At 53.4% G+C, this 18,782-nt stretch overlaps 1 protein-coding gene and 1 long non-coding RNA gene across 5 annotated transcripts in view; one reads left to right on the top strand and one right to left on the bottom strand.

The window, feature by feature from the left end:
* Positions 1-18,782, bottom strand: part of SCTR (secretin receptor) — an 82,189-nt gene that overhangs the window by 28,171 nt on the left and 35,236 nt on the right. For all 4 annotated transcript variants that reach the window (XM_001083803.5, XM_077956858.1, XM_077956857.1 and 1 more), the window contains exons 3-4: positions 9,470-9,577; positions 3,935-4,038 (exon numbers count right to left, since the gene is read on the bottom strand). In XM_001083803.5, coding sequence (XP_001083803.3) covers positions 3,935-4,038; positions 9,470-9,577 — 212 coding nt within the window. The remainder of the gene's footprint in view (positions 1-3,934; positions 4,039-9,469; positions 9,578-18,782) is intronic.
* On the top strand, positions 5,945-15,326 carry LOC144333365 (uncharacterized). The gene is made up of 2 exons (XR_013401951.1): positions 5,945-7,284; positions 10,868-15,326. It is a non-coding gene; the product is annotated as an uncharacterized LOC144333365 (long non-coding RNA).

Below are 18,782 nucleotides of genomic sequence, written 5' to 3'. Positions count from 1 at the left end.
TGAATTCTGAGGCATGAAATAGCTCAAAAATTAGCTCTATTCTCAGTTACACTGATGGAGTGCTGTGGGCAGCTGGCCACATGGGAAGGTTTGGAGAGGCTGGGCATGTTATTTTAAGAGTCACATTAATAAACTGAAGTATTTCTGGAGGAGGGTGATTGTGTCATCTGAAGAGTACAAGAAAAAACTGGGTCCATGACACCTGGAGGGGAAAAATACACACTTAGAGGAGAAAAGTGTTAGACTGAATGACATGTAGAAGAAGGGCCGGCCGGCCCTCATGTGTGAGCTCCAGTTGGGGGAAATTTCCACAAAGGAGGTAGATTTTTGACTCGGGGTGACTGAAAATTTTCTTTTTTTCTTTTTTTTTTTTTTTTTTTGAGACAGAGTCTGGCTCTGTCGCCCAGGCTGGAGTGCAGTGGCCGGATCTCAGTTCACTGCAAGCTCCACCTCCCGGGTTTACGCCATTCTCCTGCCTCAGCCTCCCGAGTAGCTGGGACTACAGACACCCGCCACCTCGCCCGGCTAGGTTTTTTAAAATTTATTTATTTATTTTTGTATTTTTTAAGTAGAGACGGGGTTTCACTGTGTTAGCCAGGATGGTCTCGATCTCCTGACCTCGTGATCCACCCACCTCGGCCTCCCAAAGTGCTGGGATTACAGGCTTGAGCCACCGCGCCCGGCCAACTGAAAATTTTCTGACAGCGGGAGGTGGCCTTGGATGGGAAGGCTACCATGTGACACTGAGTTCCTCACTGATGTAACTGCTCTCCTGAGAGCCAGGAGTCACCTCTCAAGGATGAGAGGAAGACCCTTGAAGGGCAGTGGGTTGCTTTGAATTAGTGGTTCCTGGGCTTTGGGACATCAAAGACCTGTGAAATGTCAAAAAATTGAGGACCACTGTGTTAACCTATAATCTCGCCATCTACAGATGAGCCGCATTGCGGAGGGCATCAGCCTCACTCCTGGGGATGCCCAGACCAGCCTGCAAGAGCCTGAAAAGGCACAGGGTGACAAGGGTGGGGTCAGGCAGAAGATTCTGCACTGTCCTGCGGCTGTGGCCATTGCCTGCCAGGTGACCAGCCCGCCTCTCATGTAGACCCGTTGCTGCCTTGTAAGGTAGGAACCATAAGGCCTCAGCCATCCAGAAACAGCCTTGCTCCCTGGAGGTTTCATGTGACCTTTGGTCCTTAGTTTTTTGTTTGTTTGTTTGTTTGTTTTTGAGACAGCGTCTCACTCTGTCACCCAGGCTGAAGTACAGTAGCACAGTCATGGCTCACTGCAGCCTCAACCTCCCTCAACCTGATTGCTCCTGAAGCCCATTCTCTGCATTTCCAGTTACGCAAGCCACATGTGCTTATTAAACCAGTTAGAAATGCGTGCTATTTGCAGGACAAAGCCTTCTTACGAACCTTCATCCCGCCACCCATCAAGATACCATTCCTTTTTAGTTTTATGGATTTTACAAATTTGATACAAATAAGTCCCGTCTCTTCATATAAATCGATGATAGAACTGTTCCTCTTCAAGACAGAGCCCACTCACCATCCCTCCAGGACCACAAGTGCCCACTCCTTGTCGAATCTCCTTATTAAATCATCCCACTCTGACCAGATCTGAAGACCTCATGTATGTTCCCAACGGGATGACAAGCCCTGGGAAAGGAGGAACTGCATCCTCTCTCTTGGAGCTCGTCCTTCTTCACGTAGAGCAAGGCTGATGCGCTATAGAGAGAGGGGTCTTTGCAAAATGCAGAAGAAGGTGTGCTCTGCTACCCAACTTCCTCCTTTCTCCTTGAATTCTGCCACTCTCCACCCGTGCCTTCTCCCATAACCTCACCTTACCCTCCCAGGGACAAGCGAAGCTTGCCCATATTCCTTCTAGGAAGTTTAGCTAATGGGACCTGCTGAATGTACTCCTTGGGGGGACACACACCTTATGGGGAGGCATCAGAAGACAGAGGATGGAGCACTGGCGCTTTTGGAGCTAGACTCGGTTTAAATCCTACCTCCACTACTTTATAAGCATGTTCCTTAATCCCTGAGCCTCAGTTTCCTCTTCTGCAAAGTGAGAAAAACAATGAATGTACAGGGTTATTTTGAGGATTTCATACTAGCCACCAGCCAGGAAGGCACTCAGTAGATGTTTAAGTGCACAGCAAATATTTACTGGGCCCCCATAGGTGCCAAGCATTGTGCTGGGCACTGGGACCTGGAAACGAACAAGACTCTGATTTGTCACCATGATTTTGCCCAGACCCAGCCCTGGCTCACAGCAGGTCCTCAGTGAGCAGAGTGAGTGAATGCCTTTAAGGAGCGTGTATTGTAGTGAGGGAGGTGGAGGCGTGTGGCACACGCTGATCATTTTAGTGTAACATGGTAGGTAATAGTTGGAGGCCACCGGCGAGCTCTAAGGGAGCCCTTCCCGTGGGGAGGGGAAGAAAGGGCTGGCACTGATGGGCTCGAGTGGAGTCTCGAAGGATGTATAAGAATCAGGAAGGAAAAGAGAGGAGGAAAGTGCTCTCCAGGCAAGGGGCCCTAACAGGGACAAAGGCCCAGGTGGCAGGCAGGATGGCATGGTGTGTATGAGATTTGAGAGACAGGGCCATCCTGGGAAAGGACAGTGATGCAGAGTGAGCTGAGCCCAGACAGGGCCCTGATGGCCACCCTCAGAGGAAGACTCTGGAGGTCCCCAGAAAAGGTCAGCCGATTGCTGAAGGCAGCATCCTCTCAGCTCGGGTAGCTCTGCAGCCAGACTCCCTCCTTGCTTATCAGCCAGGAGACTCTTTCGAATGCTGTAAACATTTTTTTTTTTTTTTTAAAGAGACAGGGTCTCACTCTGTCCCCCACCGCCCAGGTTAGAGTGCAGCGACACAATCACTGCTCACTGCATCCTCGAACTCCCCAGCTCAGGCGACCCTCCTGCCTCAGCCTCCTGAGTAGCTGGGACTATAGGCACGCACCACCACGCTCAGTTAATTCTTTTTTTTTTTTTTTTTTTTGAGACGGAGTCTTGCTCTGTCGCCTGGGCTGGAGTGCAATGGCCGGATCTCAGCTCACTGCAAGCTCCGCCTCCCAGGTTTTTACACCATTCTCCTGCCTCAGCCTCCCGTGTAGCTGGGACTACAGGTGCCCGCCACCTCGCCCAGCTAGTTTTTTGTATTTTTTAGTAGAGACAGGGTTTCATCGTGTTAGCCAGGATGGTCTCAATCTCCTGACCTCGTGATCCGCCCGTCTCGGCCTCCCAAAGTGCTGGGATTACAGGCTTGAGCCACCGCGCCCGGCCCTAGTTAATTCTTAAACATTTTTTGTAGATACAGGGTCTCACTATGTCACCCCACTATGTTGCCCTGGCCTCAGGCAATCCTCCCACCTCATCCTCCCAAAGTGCTGGGACTACAGGTGTAAGCCACCACACCCAGCCAAAAGCAAACATTTACCGCGCACTTACTGTGACCAGGCACCCATCTCAGCATGCACATATATTAATTCACTTAGTTCTCTTGACAAGCTTACGTTGTCAGCATTATCAACACCATTTCCCAGATGAAGAAACTGAGGCACATTGTGATTAAATCTTCCCCAGCCCCACTAAGGTCAAGGTCGGAATTCAGACGCACCAGCCTGGCTCTGAGCATTTAGCCACCATGTTAGTGTCTCTTTCAGTTGAATGAAACAGCACCTCCAGTCTCGTGGTGGTATGTGACAGTTCCTACCTGTGCCTGGGGTCCTCCTAACCCTCATCTCCGGGTTGATAGACCAGGGCACTGAGGCAGACCCACTGACACCTGTGCGAGTAGGAGGCGGGGGGACAGGGGGCAGCCCTTACATCCTGACCACTGTCCCAGGCCTGTGCCACCCTGTCCTCTCCCAGGGCCTCCTCACCCCACAGGTTCCTGTCCCCGGGTTTGTGGGGTGGAGGTTGACAGGCTTACCCGCTTCTCGTTGGAAGAGTCGTTCACGTTAACACCACAGGCCAGATTAGGCCTGGGGAAGGTTTCTGACCAGCCATCCTGTGTGCAGTTTCGGAACAAGGAACCTGTGGGTGCCAAGAGTCCTGTAGGTGAGCCGTGGGCCCAGGCGCTGTGATTTTCACAGTAACATCTATTGTAACATGGAGCTGCTACAACCACTTTATAGTGTGGAAACCGAGGCACATAGCAGTTCTGGAACTTGCCCCCAAACCACACCCTAGTGAATAGGGGGAAAGTGATTTGAACCCTGGGGCTCGGGCTCCAGAGCCCACGCTCTTAAGCACACACCACGTGCCAATCCCCCTTCTCACCCCAGCCAGGTGCTGCTCCTGACCCCAGACCCTGCCGCCGGTTAACAGGCGGGTCCCCCGGAGAATCTGTGGTGGCTGCCCAGCACCTGACCGCTCCTATCGTGATTTTTTTCTCAGGCTCCTATTTTTACTCATCTTGCTCCACGGAAGTTCTGTTTTAAATGGAACTTCACGCCCTGCTCATGCAGCCATTTGAAACCCACCAGAGTGCCATTGAGATGAACCCCTCCAGGCAGCGCCCCTCACGGAAGGGTGGAGGGTCCTTCAGCCAAGACCTGTAGGCCACCCCTCTGCATTTCTCTGCATAATAGATCGTGAGACCACCACAGTCCTCCAGTTCAGTTGCTCACTGCCCCCCACCCCTGGCACGAGGCCACATGCTGGGCCCTCTCACCACGTGGGCCGTGGTTTCCCCGCCTCCCCAGTGCCTGGCCCAGAGCCTCTGCTTATCAAACGCGGGCTGGCTGGCTGGACAGAAAGGCAAACTGAATGGGGATGAAGAGCCTGCCCTGAACTCTTCTCCTAGGGAAGAGGAGAGCGCTTCCCCACTGGAGCTTTTACAGCAGGAGCCCAGCCTGCGGAAGGGAGCCACCAGCCAGGAAGGAAGTATTGGAAGGCCACCGTGAGGAGTTTCCCTCCTCGGGCGGAATGGCCCGGCTGCATTCTGTACTCTAAGCTGCCAAGGAGGGCTGGGATCTGGCTCCCCAGCTCGGTTCGGTGTAGGCGTTGCAGCGTGCGGGGTGCTGATGGCCGAGTCCTGTGGGTGGGAGCCCTGCCACCCCTTTGCTCTCACTGAGCGTGGCATGCTTCTTTACACAGACCCCAGGGACTGGGCCCCTGGCTCACAGGGTTTAGGGTCTAATCCTCACAGTGCCCCACTGAGGGAGGTGCTGCTGCCCATTTTACAGGCCAGAACATCAGGGCCCAGAATTGAGTTATGGTGCCCAGCCACAGTGTATGCCATCACTGTTCTGCCCTCCCACCGGGCCCTCTTCCTGAAGTCTCAGGGGCAGTGTTAGTACCAGGAAACCATGTCCTCTGAGATCTGGGCATGCCTGCCCTGTGAAGCCTCAGGAGGCCTGGAGCCCAGGTTTAGAAGCAGCCAGATCCGAGTTTGAAACCCAGTGCAGCCTGTTGGTCGCTGTGTGACCTTCGGTGCGTCATTTCTCCGTGCCACAAAATCATCACCCACACTGCAAGAGTGAGCAGGGAACATGAGAGCACACGGAAAATGCCCAGGCTGGTGCCAGGCACAGAGCGGGCACCGAGGCATCATTCCCCTCTCTTTTTGGCCTTTCTAAAATAGGCAGGAGTGGGTGGGGCTTGGAATCTTGGAATTTAGGGGAGGGGTGGGGGAGGTTTCTGGAATTAAATCAAGGGAGTTAGGTTGTCAGATGGGAAACAACGGTGGTCAAATTTAGGCTGGGTGGACGGGAAGGCGATTTAAGGGAACACAAACTCCCCCAAGGCCAGAATCGAAGGTTATCAGACAGTGCATGCCTAGAGGCTGGGCTCCCTGTGGGCTCGCCCAGGGCAGCAGGCCTGCCTGTTTGGGGCCCTCTCCTCACTGACCCAGCAGGACTCCCAAGACAGATGCTGCATGTGACCCAGGCCAGGTGCCCAGAGCTGCTAACAGGGCAGGGCCCCCGCCTTCCACTCTGCAGAGCTGCAAAGGAGCTGCCTCCCCACTTCCCCAGGGCTGAATTCCTAATAGGTAAGGGAATTAACCAGGCACAGGCCAGTGTGCACCGCAGGGGAACCCGAAAGGATGTTTGTGTGTGTGTGTGTATATATATATATATATATGCAGTTTGGGGAAAGCCAGTCCAAAGCTTTTATCTGATTTTCAGAAGGCTCCGGGGCCCTAATTAGGTTGGAAAACATGACCGCTTTAAGGCCAGATCCTCACTAAGTAGGAAGAGAAAGAGGGCCAAGGGGACACCGCTGGGGAAATGTGTCTTTTGATAAGGAACTCTGGAAGACCAGCGTCCTTTTCAGAATCAAAGGAACACACCCTTGAGGGAGCGTTCTAGGCCTGGCATGAACAGAAACATCTGGGGGCAGAATTGGCCTGCGGTTTCTCCAGTCACATGGACCCCACCCCCCCCCCCGTCAGGACCCATGTAGTAGGTGCTCCGAAGGAAAATTAGTTCATTTTCCAGAGCACCTTGTCCTCACTGGTTGCTCCCCCTGGGGTTAGGGTTGGGGGCACCACCTGGGGAAGCCTGCCTTCCTGCCGGGAGATGAAGGGGCAGGGGTCTAATCAGACCCAGAAGTAGATCTATGGGGAGGAAGGTGGGGTGGGTGGGAGTTCTTGGTGACAAATTGAGGCCAGACAGGTGTTGACCTGTGCTCTGGGCCACCCACCCCGAGGCTGGGTATGAACAACGTGGCCCCCACCACCCTGGAGCGAGCCCAGAGCCCAATAGTCAGGCCTTGGGAGTGGCCCTGCAGCCCCACAGCGACACCATGTGGCGACAAGAAGAAACTGCAGCAGAGTCTGCACAGGACCCCAGCTTCCATCCTCACGTTGTGCGGACATATCGGGACCCCCTGAGCTTCCTGCGGTGGACCATGAGCAATCCAAGGGTGGGGGAGCCTCAAGAGGGAGACACTGAGCCTTTACGTAATGAGGCAGGGAGGGGTTCAAGCAATTAATTGAGAAAAAATGTGACAGGACTGGCACCTGGTCCCTTTGCGGCCGAGAGCACCAGCTGTGCCTGTCCCCTCTGCAGAAGGGCAGAAGGGACGGTGCTGGGGGAGGCGGAGGCACTGTGGCTCTGGGAAGGCTGAAAAGGGAGGGCTGTAAAGGAGAAGAGCTTCCAGTCCTTTCCATCAGGAGAAAACCCTGTCAGCTGTGGAGGAGCACTGCATGGGAGTCAGAAAGCCGAGTCTGGACCTGACCAGCCTGGGGCTCCAGGTGCCCCACATCTGGACTCATCTTCTGTGTCCTGAGCTCCCAGGACCCCAGAGGCAGGCATGGAGGGGCCACGCTGGCAGGTAAAGTTGGTAAGCTTGCAGGGGTGTGTGTGGCAGGGGTGAGGGAAGTAAGGTGGGAAGGAGAAAAAGGAAAAGAAGGGAGAGCAGTAGGGGAGAAGGGACAAAATTTATTTCCAAGCACAGCCTTACAGGGCAGGTCTACTTATTTTCCCCATTTTACAGTCAAGAAAACTGAGGCTCAGCAACAGTGAGCAACTTGGATCCTGGGGCTGACTGGCACCCAGCTAAAAGACATTTCCCCAAGTCCCTTGCAGTTAGATGTTGCCATGTAACTGAGTTCTAGCCGAAGGAATGTAGGCAGAGTGGGGTCCTTCCCAGGCCGGCCCCTTATGAACCTCTGCCATGTGGTCCTCAGGGTCCTTTCCCCTCTGCCAGTCAGCCTGGAAACTGTGTGACGCCACAGTTGTGAGGTATGGGGTGCTGGAGTCACCGTGTGGAGGAGAGCTGCATGCTCATCAGGAACACCTGTTTCCTGTTTTGGAGGGTTTTTTTGTTTGTTTCTTGTTTTGTTTTGTTTTGTGTTTTTGAGACAGAGTCACTCTGTCGCCCAGGCTGGAGTGCAGTGGCACGATCTCCACTCACTGCAATCTCAGCCTCCCAGGTTCAAGTGATTCTCTTGCCTCAGCCTCCTGAGTAGCTGGGATTACAGGTGTGCACCACCACGCCTAGCTAATTTTTGTATTTTTAGAAGAGATGGGATTTCACCATGTTGGCCAGGCTAGTCTCGAACTCATGACCTCAGGAGATCCACTCACTTCGGCCTCCCAAAGTGCTGGGATTACAGGCATGAGCCACCGCGCCCGGCCTGTTTTGGACTTTCTGTGGACAAATTTGCATGAAGGCTTTGAGATATGGGGCATTGTCTGTTACAGCAGCCAGCACTACCAAGCCAGGAAGTGGAGGAGCGGGGTTCAAGCCTGTCTACCTCAACCTCCCCAATTCCCATAGCGTAGGGTGTTGAGTGAGGCTTCGAGGGAGCAGCATGTTCCCCAGATATGTGTGTGAGTGTGCACACACGTGCATATGTACAACAGAATTATGGCGAGAAGAATCTGCACTGCCTTCCCACAGTCTCTGGCCCATGGTCATCTTTGCCTTGCCTGACTTTGAAAGGCTGGTGGGTTTTAGTGTTAAATCACCTGTTCTTGTTCAGGCTTCATCAGGCAGCTTTCCTGTCCTGCATGGACCAGGAAAGAGGGGCAGCTGCACAGCTTTTCTAGTTCCTGTTATTATTACTCTTTACCGGATCAAGGGAAAAGGCCTGTGATCTTCAGGGTGGTTTATGGTGACTAAATGAGCCCATGTGTTAATATAAAAATGCCCAGTGCATGGTCGACTTCTAATCAATATGAGTCAACTAGGAAAATTCTTTTTTTTTTTTTTTTTTTTTTTTTTTTTGAGACGGAGTCTCGCTCTGTTGCCCAGCCCAGGCTGGAGTGCAGTGGCGCGATCTCGGCTCACTGCAAGCTCCGCCTCCCGGGTTCACGCCATTCTTCTGCCTCAGCCTCCCGAGTAGCTGGGACTACAGGCGCCCACAACCGCGCCCGGCTAATTTTTTGTATTTTTAGTAGAGACGGGGTCTCACCGTGGTCTCGATCTCCTGACCTTGTGATCCGCCCGCCTTGGCCTCCCAAAGTGCTGGGATTACAGGCGTGAGCCACCGCGCCCGGCAGGAAAATTCTTAAAACTGCAGTTGTTCTCGGGTAAGAGAACCCCCTGCTCCAGGAGGCCAGGGGCTCCCAGGGAGCCAGTTTCTCAGCAGGGCCTGACAGAGGAAGGAAGAATTCGGGAAGGCCAGGCCATTAGGGAGCCTGCCACTGCCAGGAGGGGATCCAGACATGGGGACTGGAACAAGGCCCCTAGTTGCTAAGGGGGCAGAAACATGGAAGGAAGGAAGAGAGCTCCTAACTGAAGGGCCTGGGGAAGACAGAAGCAGGCCCAGGCTGGCTCCCTTACTGCCTTCCCCAGTGCACTGCCTCCCGCCCCCTTGCTTGAGACCCTGAGAATTGAGTCCACCCCACATTCCCAAGCAAGGCTTCCAATTCTTTGCAGTGATCTCCCCCCATCATTGTACCCATACTTGTCCTCAGAGAAGGTTCCTTGGCCTCCTGCCTCTAAGCTGAGGCCCCACCCAGAGGGCCACCCCCCCAGCCTCTCCACCAGGCCCCATGGGCTGAGTGGTTACCATTTCTGCTGGTGAGCATCCGGAGGAATCTCGGGCACTCCACCTCCACCATCCGGCCCGGCACAGAAGAGGGCCAGCAGCTTATGTTGTCCCACATCCCCTCACAACCTGCCAAGAAAAGCAGCATCAGACAAGGATGGGGGATGGACCGAGGGCTGCCCTACCATGCTGTCCACATCACTGACACCCTCGCCTGCCTGGAATTCCCATTAGACTACTTCCAAAGTTCCCAGTAGGTGCTGACTCCTTGGAATCAGGAACCAATAGTGTCTAATGCACCTTTTCCTCTTCGGACCCTTGGACTCTGCCATCTACATGGTAGTGCTCAGTGTTGAAGATAGAAGAGAGTAAGAAAGGGAGGGAGGAAGGGAAGAAGGAAAGAAGGAAGGCACCCTCTCCTATAAGCTTTGCAAGTGAAGGTCTGGATTTCTCTGGAGCAGATGGCACATCTGTTGGCCAATCAGTTTACATTAAATGACTAAGCAGCAGTGGGCGTCCCTCCTAGCTGCATGGTATGACTACCTGGGGAGCTTTAGAAATAGACATAGCCGGTGTGGCACACAGCGATCCTGCACGAATTGGTTTGGGTGGGCCCAGGCATCATGTCCTTTAAAAGCCTTCCAGGTAATTCTAACGTTTGACTGCAGGGTTGAGAACTCTTGTCCCACGGTTCTCAAATTTCAGCTTGCATTAGCATCACCCAGAGGGATTATTAAAACACAGATTGTTCAGTAGGTCTGGGGTGGGGGCTGAGTATCTGCATTTCTAACAAGTTCCCAAGTGATGCTGATGCCGTTTGTCCTGGGACCACACTCAGAGCCACTGCCCTGGCCTATGGACACAGCTCCACAAGGGTCACCACTTATTTGCGGCAAGAATATTATTGAGGATGTTGCTTTCTACATCACTTGAGTTCCCTTGATGAGGCCCCTCCCAGAAGGAGAATCTGGTCTCAGTGCAGTGAGAAGCTGAACTTATTGTGAACAGCTAGTATATATAGACACTGCATTTGAAGCTGGTTTCTTCTTTGATTTGGCTGCTAGGAAGCTCAGAGCTAGATGTGTGGCCCACTTCCGAAAACTAAAAGACTTTAATAAAATTAAGACTGAAAGACTTGAATAAAAAAAAAATCACTAGGTGTTTTCAGTGCAAAACTAGGCATTGTCTAAGTACAGCTTTCTGGATTATCTGATTCAATGGGGTGCCAGGCCTTTTGTTGTCTTCGAGCTTTTCTGCAACTCTGTAACTTCTAGATGATTGGCAGCAATGCAAATGATTCTCGTCCATAGGCACAATCATTATTGTCCAGTTGAAATACGATTAATTTCACTTCCCTCCCTGTGTATTCAGCCAGCTTTGCATCTATTTGTAAATTCATATTACCATTCTGTCTTATAGGTACGGTACTGCATTAGTCTGTTTTCATGCTGCTAATAAAGGCATACCTGAGACTGGGTAATTATAAAGGAAAGAGGTTTAATGGACTCACAGTTCCACATAGCTGAGAGGCCTCACAATCACGGCGGAAGATGAAGAAAGAGCGAAGGGACTTCTTACATGGCCGTGGGCAGGAGGACACGTGCAGGGAAACTCCCCTTTATGAAACCACCAGATCTCATGAGACATATTCACTATCGCAAGAACAGCATGGGAAAAACCTGTCCCCAAGATTCAATTACCTTCCACCAGGTGCCTCCCATGACACATGGGAATTCTGGGAGCTACAATTCAAGATGAGATTTGAGTGGAGACACAGCCAAACCATATCAGGTACTTTGAATTCTATGAACCAGTGATAAGATCTTACTGACTCCCTCACAAATTAAACAAGCTGTTCGGCAGGTATTCTTTTGACATTTGTGTGTGAGCTGTGACTGTACTGTCTTTTAAGACATCATTTCACGTAACCACCCACCAATTCTCCCAAAGTTGATCCGAGGGCAGCCACGCAGGGAAACTGCTTCCTGCGACAGATTTCTGGAACCCGTGCCCTCTGAGAGGTCAAAACTTGGGCCAGGCTTGGAAGGGGCTGGAAATGAGCTGAGGGACACCCATGAGGTGAGCCGCAGTCAGTGGTCCTCCAGTTTGGGGAACATGGCACAGGGCAGAGCCCAAAAAGAAAGAGCCAGGACTCGAGTCGGCTGACCCGGGCTCCAGGCCTGCCCCACCTTGCCAGCTGCCCTGCTCACTTGCTCGTCTCTTCCGGGAGGACCAGCCCCTCCCTCCTGAGGCTATCCAGAGGAAGAGCTCAAAGCCCACCTCAAAAGCCTGCCTGGAGCAGGCACTGGGACTGGCAACCCCTTTCCCACTGGCCTCCCCAGGCCTGTTCCTTTCTCATCTGGACTCAGGAGGTTGGACTAGGCTGGGTCTCCTGAATGGTGGCAATCCTTAGCTCTGGGGACTGGGCGATGGATGCGGTGTGCAGACGTCGCGGGAGTACCCAGATGGCAAACGCTCAGCTTTTTAAGGAGCAAGAATCTATTTTCAGGCATGAATCTGACCAGACCCAGAGCATCCATAGTGTCCTTGACTCCGTCATCCCCTCTAAGTGAAATCTCCCTGGCGACCTGTCCCATTGCAGAAGCGTGAGCCTCCAGTCTACATCAGAATGAGCTGGGTGCCTGTCAGAGATACGCAGACCTCTAGGCCCCAGATCCTCCTTGTGAGGCCAGACCCAGGAATCTGCATTTTAAGAATTCCCCAAAGACGCTGCTGCAGCGGTCCCAGGACTCGCTTTGAGAATTTCCACTCTGAGCCTCCCTGCTCCTCACCGCTGAGCGTTCCTCATTTCTAGGCTCAGCGCTACCGCTGGCTCCCAGGAGTAATTCACAGGCAGTGAGACAGGCGGTCACAGACCCACCAGTGGGGGTCACTGCTAGCTGTGTCTTCACCTTGGTGCCTGGGTACAGATGCCTCCCCCACCACCAGGCAGAGAGCCCAGGAGAGCAGGCTCCTGGGGCTATGATGGGCCAGGCATAGCACAGGTGCTCAGCAAACAGCAGATGAACAAATGAAGGGACGCCAGCTGGAACCGCTGCCTCCCGCACCAGTCCCCGCCAGGCACCCCTCGTAAACGGGCTTTCACCTTGACACCCAGTTGACTTCTACATTCTGCATTCAGGGCCTGCCAGCTCTGGTGTGGTGCCGATGGGGAAGAGCTCTGTGCGTCCCACACTTGAGTTCATGTAATCCCATGGCAGTGCCCCCCAGTTCCCGAGGTGCCTGGCTCTACCCCCACTTCATAAACGCGGCAATCAAGCTGAGCCAGAAGTGGCTTCCCAGGCCACACAGCCAGGGAATGGAGGGGATGAGAGCTATCTTCACCCAGCCCTCCAGCCACCTGACCTGTCTCCAGATGACACTGGCCCCAGCTGCCTAGTGCCCTCCTTGTTCAAGCCAGGCTCTGGGAACTGGAGAGAGGTGGGGGGGTGGGGAAGGGTAGGGTGGGCAGGGCCAGGGCCTGGGTCAGGGAGGATGCTGGCCTAGAGCGGGGAAGCCACAGCAGGTGTGGCCTGTTTCTCCCTGAAGAGAGGCCCAGCCCCCTAGTGGGAGAGGAGAAGTGGGAGGGCCCAGAAAGGAACCCAGTCCTGAAATCAGGATGCCTGTGGGGGCTTTGGAGGTGGGGCAGTCCCAGGAACCACAAGGGCAGCCATGAGCAAGGGCGTGGTAGAATTGGAGAGGGACACAGAAGGCCGTGTGTGGGCGGGGCTTTCATAGGACAGTGGAAGCATTTATGAGGCCAAGGAGCAGGGGTCTGTGTCCTTGGAGGCATATGGGAGATGAGGAACCCCTTGGATATTCCAGAAGCTTCACCTGCAAGAGGAGGAGCGGGAGCTTCTCTCTGCTGCGCACTCCCCAGGGAGGGCTGCGCCACTATCCCGAGGCTGCTTGTTCCCATTCCAGCTGTGGACGCTGCTGGCTGGGCCTGAGCAGGGTCTCGGGAACTCGGCAGGCCTGCCAGGTAACCCTGGGCCTACCCAGATGCCTGTGGGGTGGGGACTCAGTCCTGAGGACCCTTTACGGACAGCCCACTATTTGTCTCCATGCTGACCTAACCTGGCACCTGGAGTTTCGGGGGGCAGAGGCTGACCCAGGGCCCTCTTTCCCTTTGCGGCCATCTCAGGGTGGCAGCAGGATGCGCAGGGCGCCTCGTTTCGAGTTGCAGCTCCCCTGCCGGCTTGGGTCAGCCTCTCTTGCGTTGGAAGCAGCTGGGGCATTTCCAGAGCATGGAAAAAGGCAGGAACCTTTGCCTCACTTGGGGAAAAACAGATTCAGCGCTGGCTGGACTGGCCAGGTCAGCCAGGGCACCAGCCGCAGGCTGGCTGTCTGGCTGGTTGGCCAGACAGATGTGGACGGTGCCAGCACGTCTGAGAGGCTTCCTAACTTGGGTCATGTCAGGCAGGGCCCCCAGGGATGCCTGGGGACAGGCCATGCCAGGCCTGTGCTGGATGCACATCACACGTCCCGGAGCTGAGGTTGACCGCAGCCCAAGGGTCATTAGGGTCACTGCCCCACAGCAGAGATGAGGGAGCTGAGGCTCCAAGAGGGGGAAGTGACAAGTGTGGGTGCCAGAGCTGGTGATAATGGAGCTGGGATCCCACTCAGCCTTCCCATCTCGGCAGCCTGGGACAGGCTGCCTCCTCCAGGCTGGCCTCGGTGGCAAAAGACCTGACTGCCAGCCCCACACAGCATTGCTCATTTCCTGAGAACCAGTGACACTACCTTGCTCTCTTCCAGCCCTGGCTCCACCATCTGGGCACAGAAGGCACAGAACAGACCCGGGGTTTCCCAGCGTGAGGTGAGCTCACCACTCACTGGCGGCCTGTGCTTTTGGCTTGTATATAGTTGAACATTTTTTCATAGTTGCACTTTTTAAAAGAAAATTTAATGTGTATTAGAAACATTATAAAACTAGCATATCACAGCTGTGATTTTATAGCTACTGTTGTTTAGGATGAGGCTAAGTTTTTTAAAAGTCCATTGATTGAAAGGAAAACATGCGAAGGAAACCACAGTACAGGAGGTGTGTGGCTATAGCCGCGCTGCAGGGAATGTGGCTTGGGGGAGCCGGGCAGTCCGTGTGGCCTCCTTGGTGCTTGTGGAGGCTGCCTTGCACTGTCTCCAGGCTTTGAATGCAGCATCTCGGACCCCACTCTTGGACTCCCCAGTCCCCCAAGCCAAGCATGAATGGGAGGCAAGGGAGAGCGCTCCTGGCTTAGCTTCGGATAGCTGTCCTGGCTCTGGCCTTCCCAGGCAGCCATGGCAGGGAAGGGACGCAACCCAGGACTGGGGTCTCCCTGGGCAGTTTTAGTTCCAGAGCAGCACAGTTCACTGCCTGACTCGGGGGTGAGCAGCATTCATTGAGATAGGGGATGGGGGAGCTTTGTCAATAGTGCCACACTTACTGAGCCACGAGGGAGGGGTCACCGCCCCAGGAGAGCCAGGGCTAGAAGAAATATACATTAGCTGTGTGGGCAGGCACATCCAAAGCATGAGAAGAGCAGACCTCCCCACCCCTTGTTGTCTCTGATGGCCACCTCCGCCACCAACTGTCTGGCTGGAGGGGGTGGGATGGAAGGCTGGGAAGTTTCAGTGGGGAACCAAGAGAAGACAATGCCAGCCCACAAACACCGCCTGGGGAGGAGGGGCTGCCTGCCCCAGTGCCCATGGCCCAGGAGGACGGCATGGGATACCAGGTTGAGGGAGGTGGTGTGGTGGAGATAGAATGGGCTTTGGACCCAAGCCTACCTTGGGTATGACACTTAACCTCCGTGAGCCTCAGTTTCCTCATCTGTAAAATGGGCACAGTAATATTTCCCAGGATTTTTGAGAGAATTAAATGATACGTGGGTGCAGTGGAATACTTTCTGATCCATCCATCTCTTCTTTTTTCTTCTCCTGTGTTTTTGTTTGTTTGTTTTTGTTTTTTGGTTTTTTGGTTTTTTTTTTTTTTGCCTTTCCTCTCTCCTTCCTCTTCAGATTGAAGTCACAGAGAAAGGCAGGAAAACTTCCTGGCTTGGGTTTCCGAAGGCCTCTGGGGGATGAAGAGGTGTTCTGGAATAATCAAAGCACTAGGGAAAAACTGAAAAAGAGCAAGAATTCCCACAGGCTGGGCAGAGATGGAGGGGAAGTGATGAGTTGGGACATGGAAGGTTCCAGAAGGGGCGCAAATACCCAGCTGCCCAGCCAGCCCTGAGGAGGTAGGATGGCCCAGAGGAGAAACGGCTGTGGGGGCAGGTCTAGACAGGCAGACCACACACAGCCTTGCCGAGCCCATGTCTCTCGGCAAAGCACAGGAGGGGCCAGTGGCCCAGGATAGATGGCCCTGCCAGTCCCCACCTGTGACTGACAGCATTGTCAGCCGCAGGCGAGATCCCCCTGAACACGGTGGTGCTACGTGAATCTCTAGCCCCCTGGGAAAACTGCAGGGGAAGATTCAGAAATGTCTGCCATCCCAGGAGAATGTAATCAGAATTAAGGTCAGAAAATGGAGAAAGTTCTAGTTTCACCCAAAGGGGTTTATAGGTAAAGATTCGTGGTCTTTATGTTTGTGGAGCCCCTGGTCTGAAGCAGACCCAGCAATGTCAGCTTCTTCTGGCCTGCCCACAGGGATAGAGAGGTGGCCCCAGAGGCAGGTCTGGGTGGGTGGGGGGAAGGCTGAGAGAGGGGAAAGTGCCATCTGAAAGGGCAGGACAGTGCCTGGGAGTTTGCCCTGTGTCTACCCGGCGTGGAGCCTCCATCCTACAGTCCTCTATTTATAAATAAGCTCAGATGGCCTGATAAAAATCTGGGGCTATTTCTGGAGCAATGTGTCAGGCTGCAGTGGCATGGGGCCAGGCCGGGCCATGCTGAACTGGGCCACTCACACCCCTCCATGTCCGTGGTGCTCACTTCATCGGCTGATGGGGTCACCAGGGAAGCCACAGCTGCTCTTTGTCTTGCCCTTGTGTCTGTCCTCTCCTACCTTCTGGTTCCGCTGGTGTTTGCTCTTTCCTCTGCCTACGGACTGCCACATCCATCTCTCAGGCACCTCCACCCCTGCTCACCCCCACTCATCCCTTTCTCCTCCCCAGAATCCACAGTGGCTTAGGACAAGCTCCTGCACAGCGGCCTGTTTCCCAGTTGCATCGTGTCTCCCTTTGCCTCTCTTGGCTCAGCCCTGGCCCCATCCCCAGGCCATCCAAGGGGCAGCCTGGTGAGTTTTCCTCAACTTTGCTAATGGCTTGACCTACAGTCTTAAGTCGAGAAGGTGTCGCTGTCATTTGTGATGGCTGGACACACAGGAGCTGTGGTCACAGGAAAAACAGCTGAAGAGTCTTGGAACCAGGAATCATAAGCTGTTTGATGGGATGAACTCTTTTGAGAGTGATGAGGTGCCCATCACTGAAAGTAGTCAAGCAGAGAGTCATGGAATTAGGAGACTGGGAAGAGCATCAGACACTGAATGAAGTCTGCACTAGATGAGATGAAGAACCCTTCCAGCCCTGAGACCGAGCAGCCACTTCTCTGGAGCAGGCTGGCCCATCTATGTCCAGAAGGCCAGCCCCAGGCCAGCTTCTGAGCACGGGGAGCTAAGTCCTTCCCCTTCCAGAGACTGCACAAAGTGTGTGCCACCCTCACGGAACCCTCCTCATCCACCGAAGAACTCTTCCTCACCTGATCTAAAGCTCTTCATTTCACACCACCTTTCAAGCGAATTAAGGATTAATTGCCAGCAGCAATCTCGTCTTTTTTGTTTGTTTTCTCTAATGGAAAACCCTTAACTCGGGAGGGTAAGGTTATCAGTCATTCACAGCTCAGTTGTGCTGTGTTTGATTAGACTGGATGGCAAAGCTGAGTCCTGTGTCAGCTCTGTGTGATCCTGGGCTGCTTGGAGCCTGTTTTCTCATCTATGAAATGGGAGTAATTATAGTGCTTATTGCACAGCTGTTTTAAGAACTAAAAATTTAAATTGTCTAGAATGTTATACGAACATAAGCTAACATATTTTGGAAAAATGAGCCAAGATCAGTGGTGCCAAGGGAAGAATGGGCAGAGGTGAGCTGTGGGCAGCCGTGGAGGATGGTCCAGGGCGTGGCTGCCAGAGGGCATCGGGGGCCAGGAGACTCCAGAAAGGAGCTAGGAGCTAGGAATGTTAGAGAAAACTGCACTAACAGCCAGCACGCGTGAAGAACTGATTCATGCTACACCGTGGATGAACCTAAAGAACATTATTCTCGGCAAATGCAGACAGACACAAAAAGTCACGTAGCAAATGCTTCCGTTGATATGAAATGTCCAGCATTGGCAAATCCACAGGGACAGAAAGCAGATTAGTAATAGCCAGCAGCTGGGGAGAGGGATGGAGGGGAATGATGATTTAATGGGTACAGGGATTTTATTTTGGGGTGATGAGGAGATTTTGGAATGAGATAGAGCTGGTGGCCGCATACAGCATTATGAATGTGCTAACTGCCATTGAATTATTGACTTTAAAATGGTGAATTTCATGCTATGTGAATTTCACCTCAATAAAAAAGGTACAAAATAAAAAACCTGTTTTCCTGGACCCATGCCCTGGGGAGTGGGCAACCAGCAGGCAGAGACAAGAAGAAAAAGGGGATGGCATGACCCCACTTGAAGGCAAGGACACTAAGGCTCCGAGAGGACCAGCGTCTTGCTCAAGGTCACAGAGCACCTGTGTGACAGAGCAGGACACATGCCCAGGTCTGTCTGACTGTCAAACCCACACCTTTCATGTCACCACATTGTCCTTCTGGAACATTCTTTCCCTGGGGAGAGCCATGGCCCTTCCACCAGCCAGCTCTGAGGGGGTATTGACTTCTGTAAACAAAGTAATAAATAGCCCTGTGGGGCAGGCCATGCAGTTATTAGGGTGACCGTGAAACGTTCCCACAAAATGCCAGTAAGACCTTGGCCACCTAACCCGGAATAGCTGAAGAGTTAATTTTTTATTTGTGATAAGTGTGGCGGGCTCGGTGACAGCTCCTTGAGTGGTGTTTCCTGTAACTCGTCTGGCGTTCAAATATTAACCTCTACCCCAGGGAGCTTAACCATTAACCCTGCACTCTCAACGGAGAGCCCCAGCAGTCCCTTCCTCCACACAGGTGCCAGGATAGAGCCTCGGTGCTGAGAGAGGCCCCCTGGGCACCAGATCTAGGCCTTGGCCATTTTTCCTCTTAGTCTTTTAGGGGATTTTTCCTCAGACATCACACCCGCTCCACAGTCCCAGATGGAGCCCTTGGCCCCGGCTTCTGACCCCCTCAGTGCGGCAGACCTGAAGACTTTTCCAGCAGGCAGAGTCCTTGGACAT

The sequence above is a fragment of the Macaca mulatta genome, chromosome 12 (genome assembly GCF_049350105.2).
Source record: "Macaca mulatta isolate MMU2019108-1 chromosome 12, T2T-MMU8v2.0, whole genome shotgun sequence".
NCBI classification, from domain to species: Eukaryota; Metazoa; Chordata; class Mammalia; order Primates; family Cercopithecidae; genus Macaca; species Macaca mulatta.
This window is presented reverse-complemented; position numbering and strand designations above follow the sequence as displayed.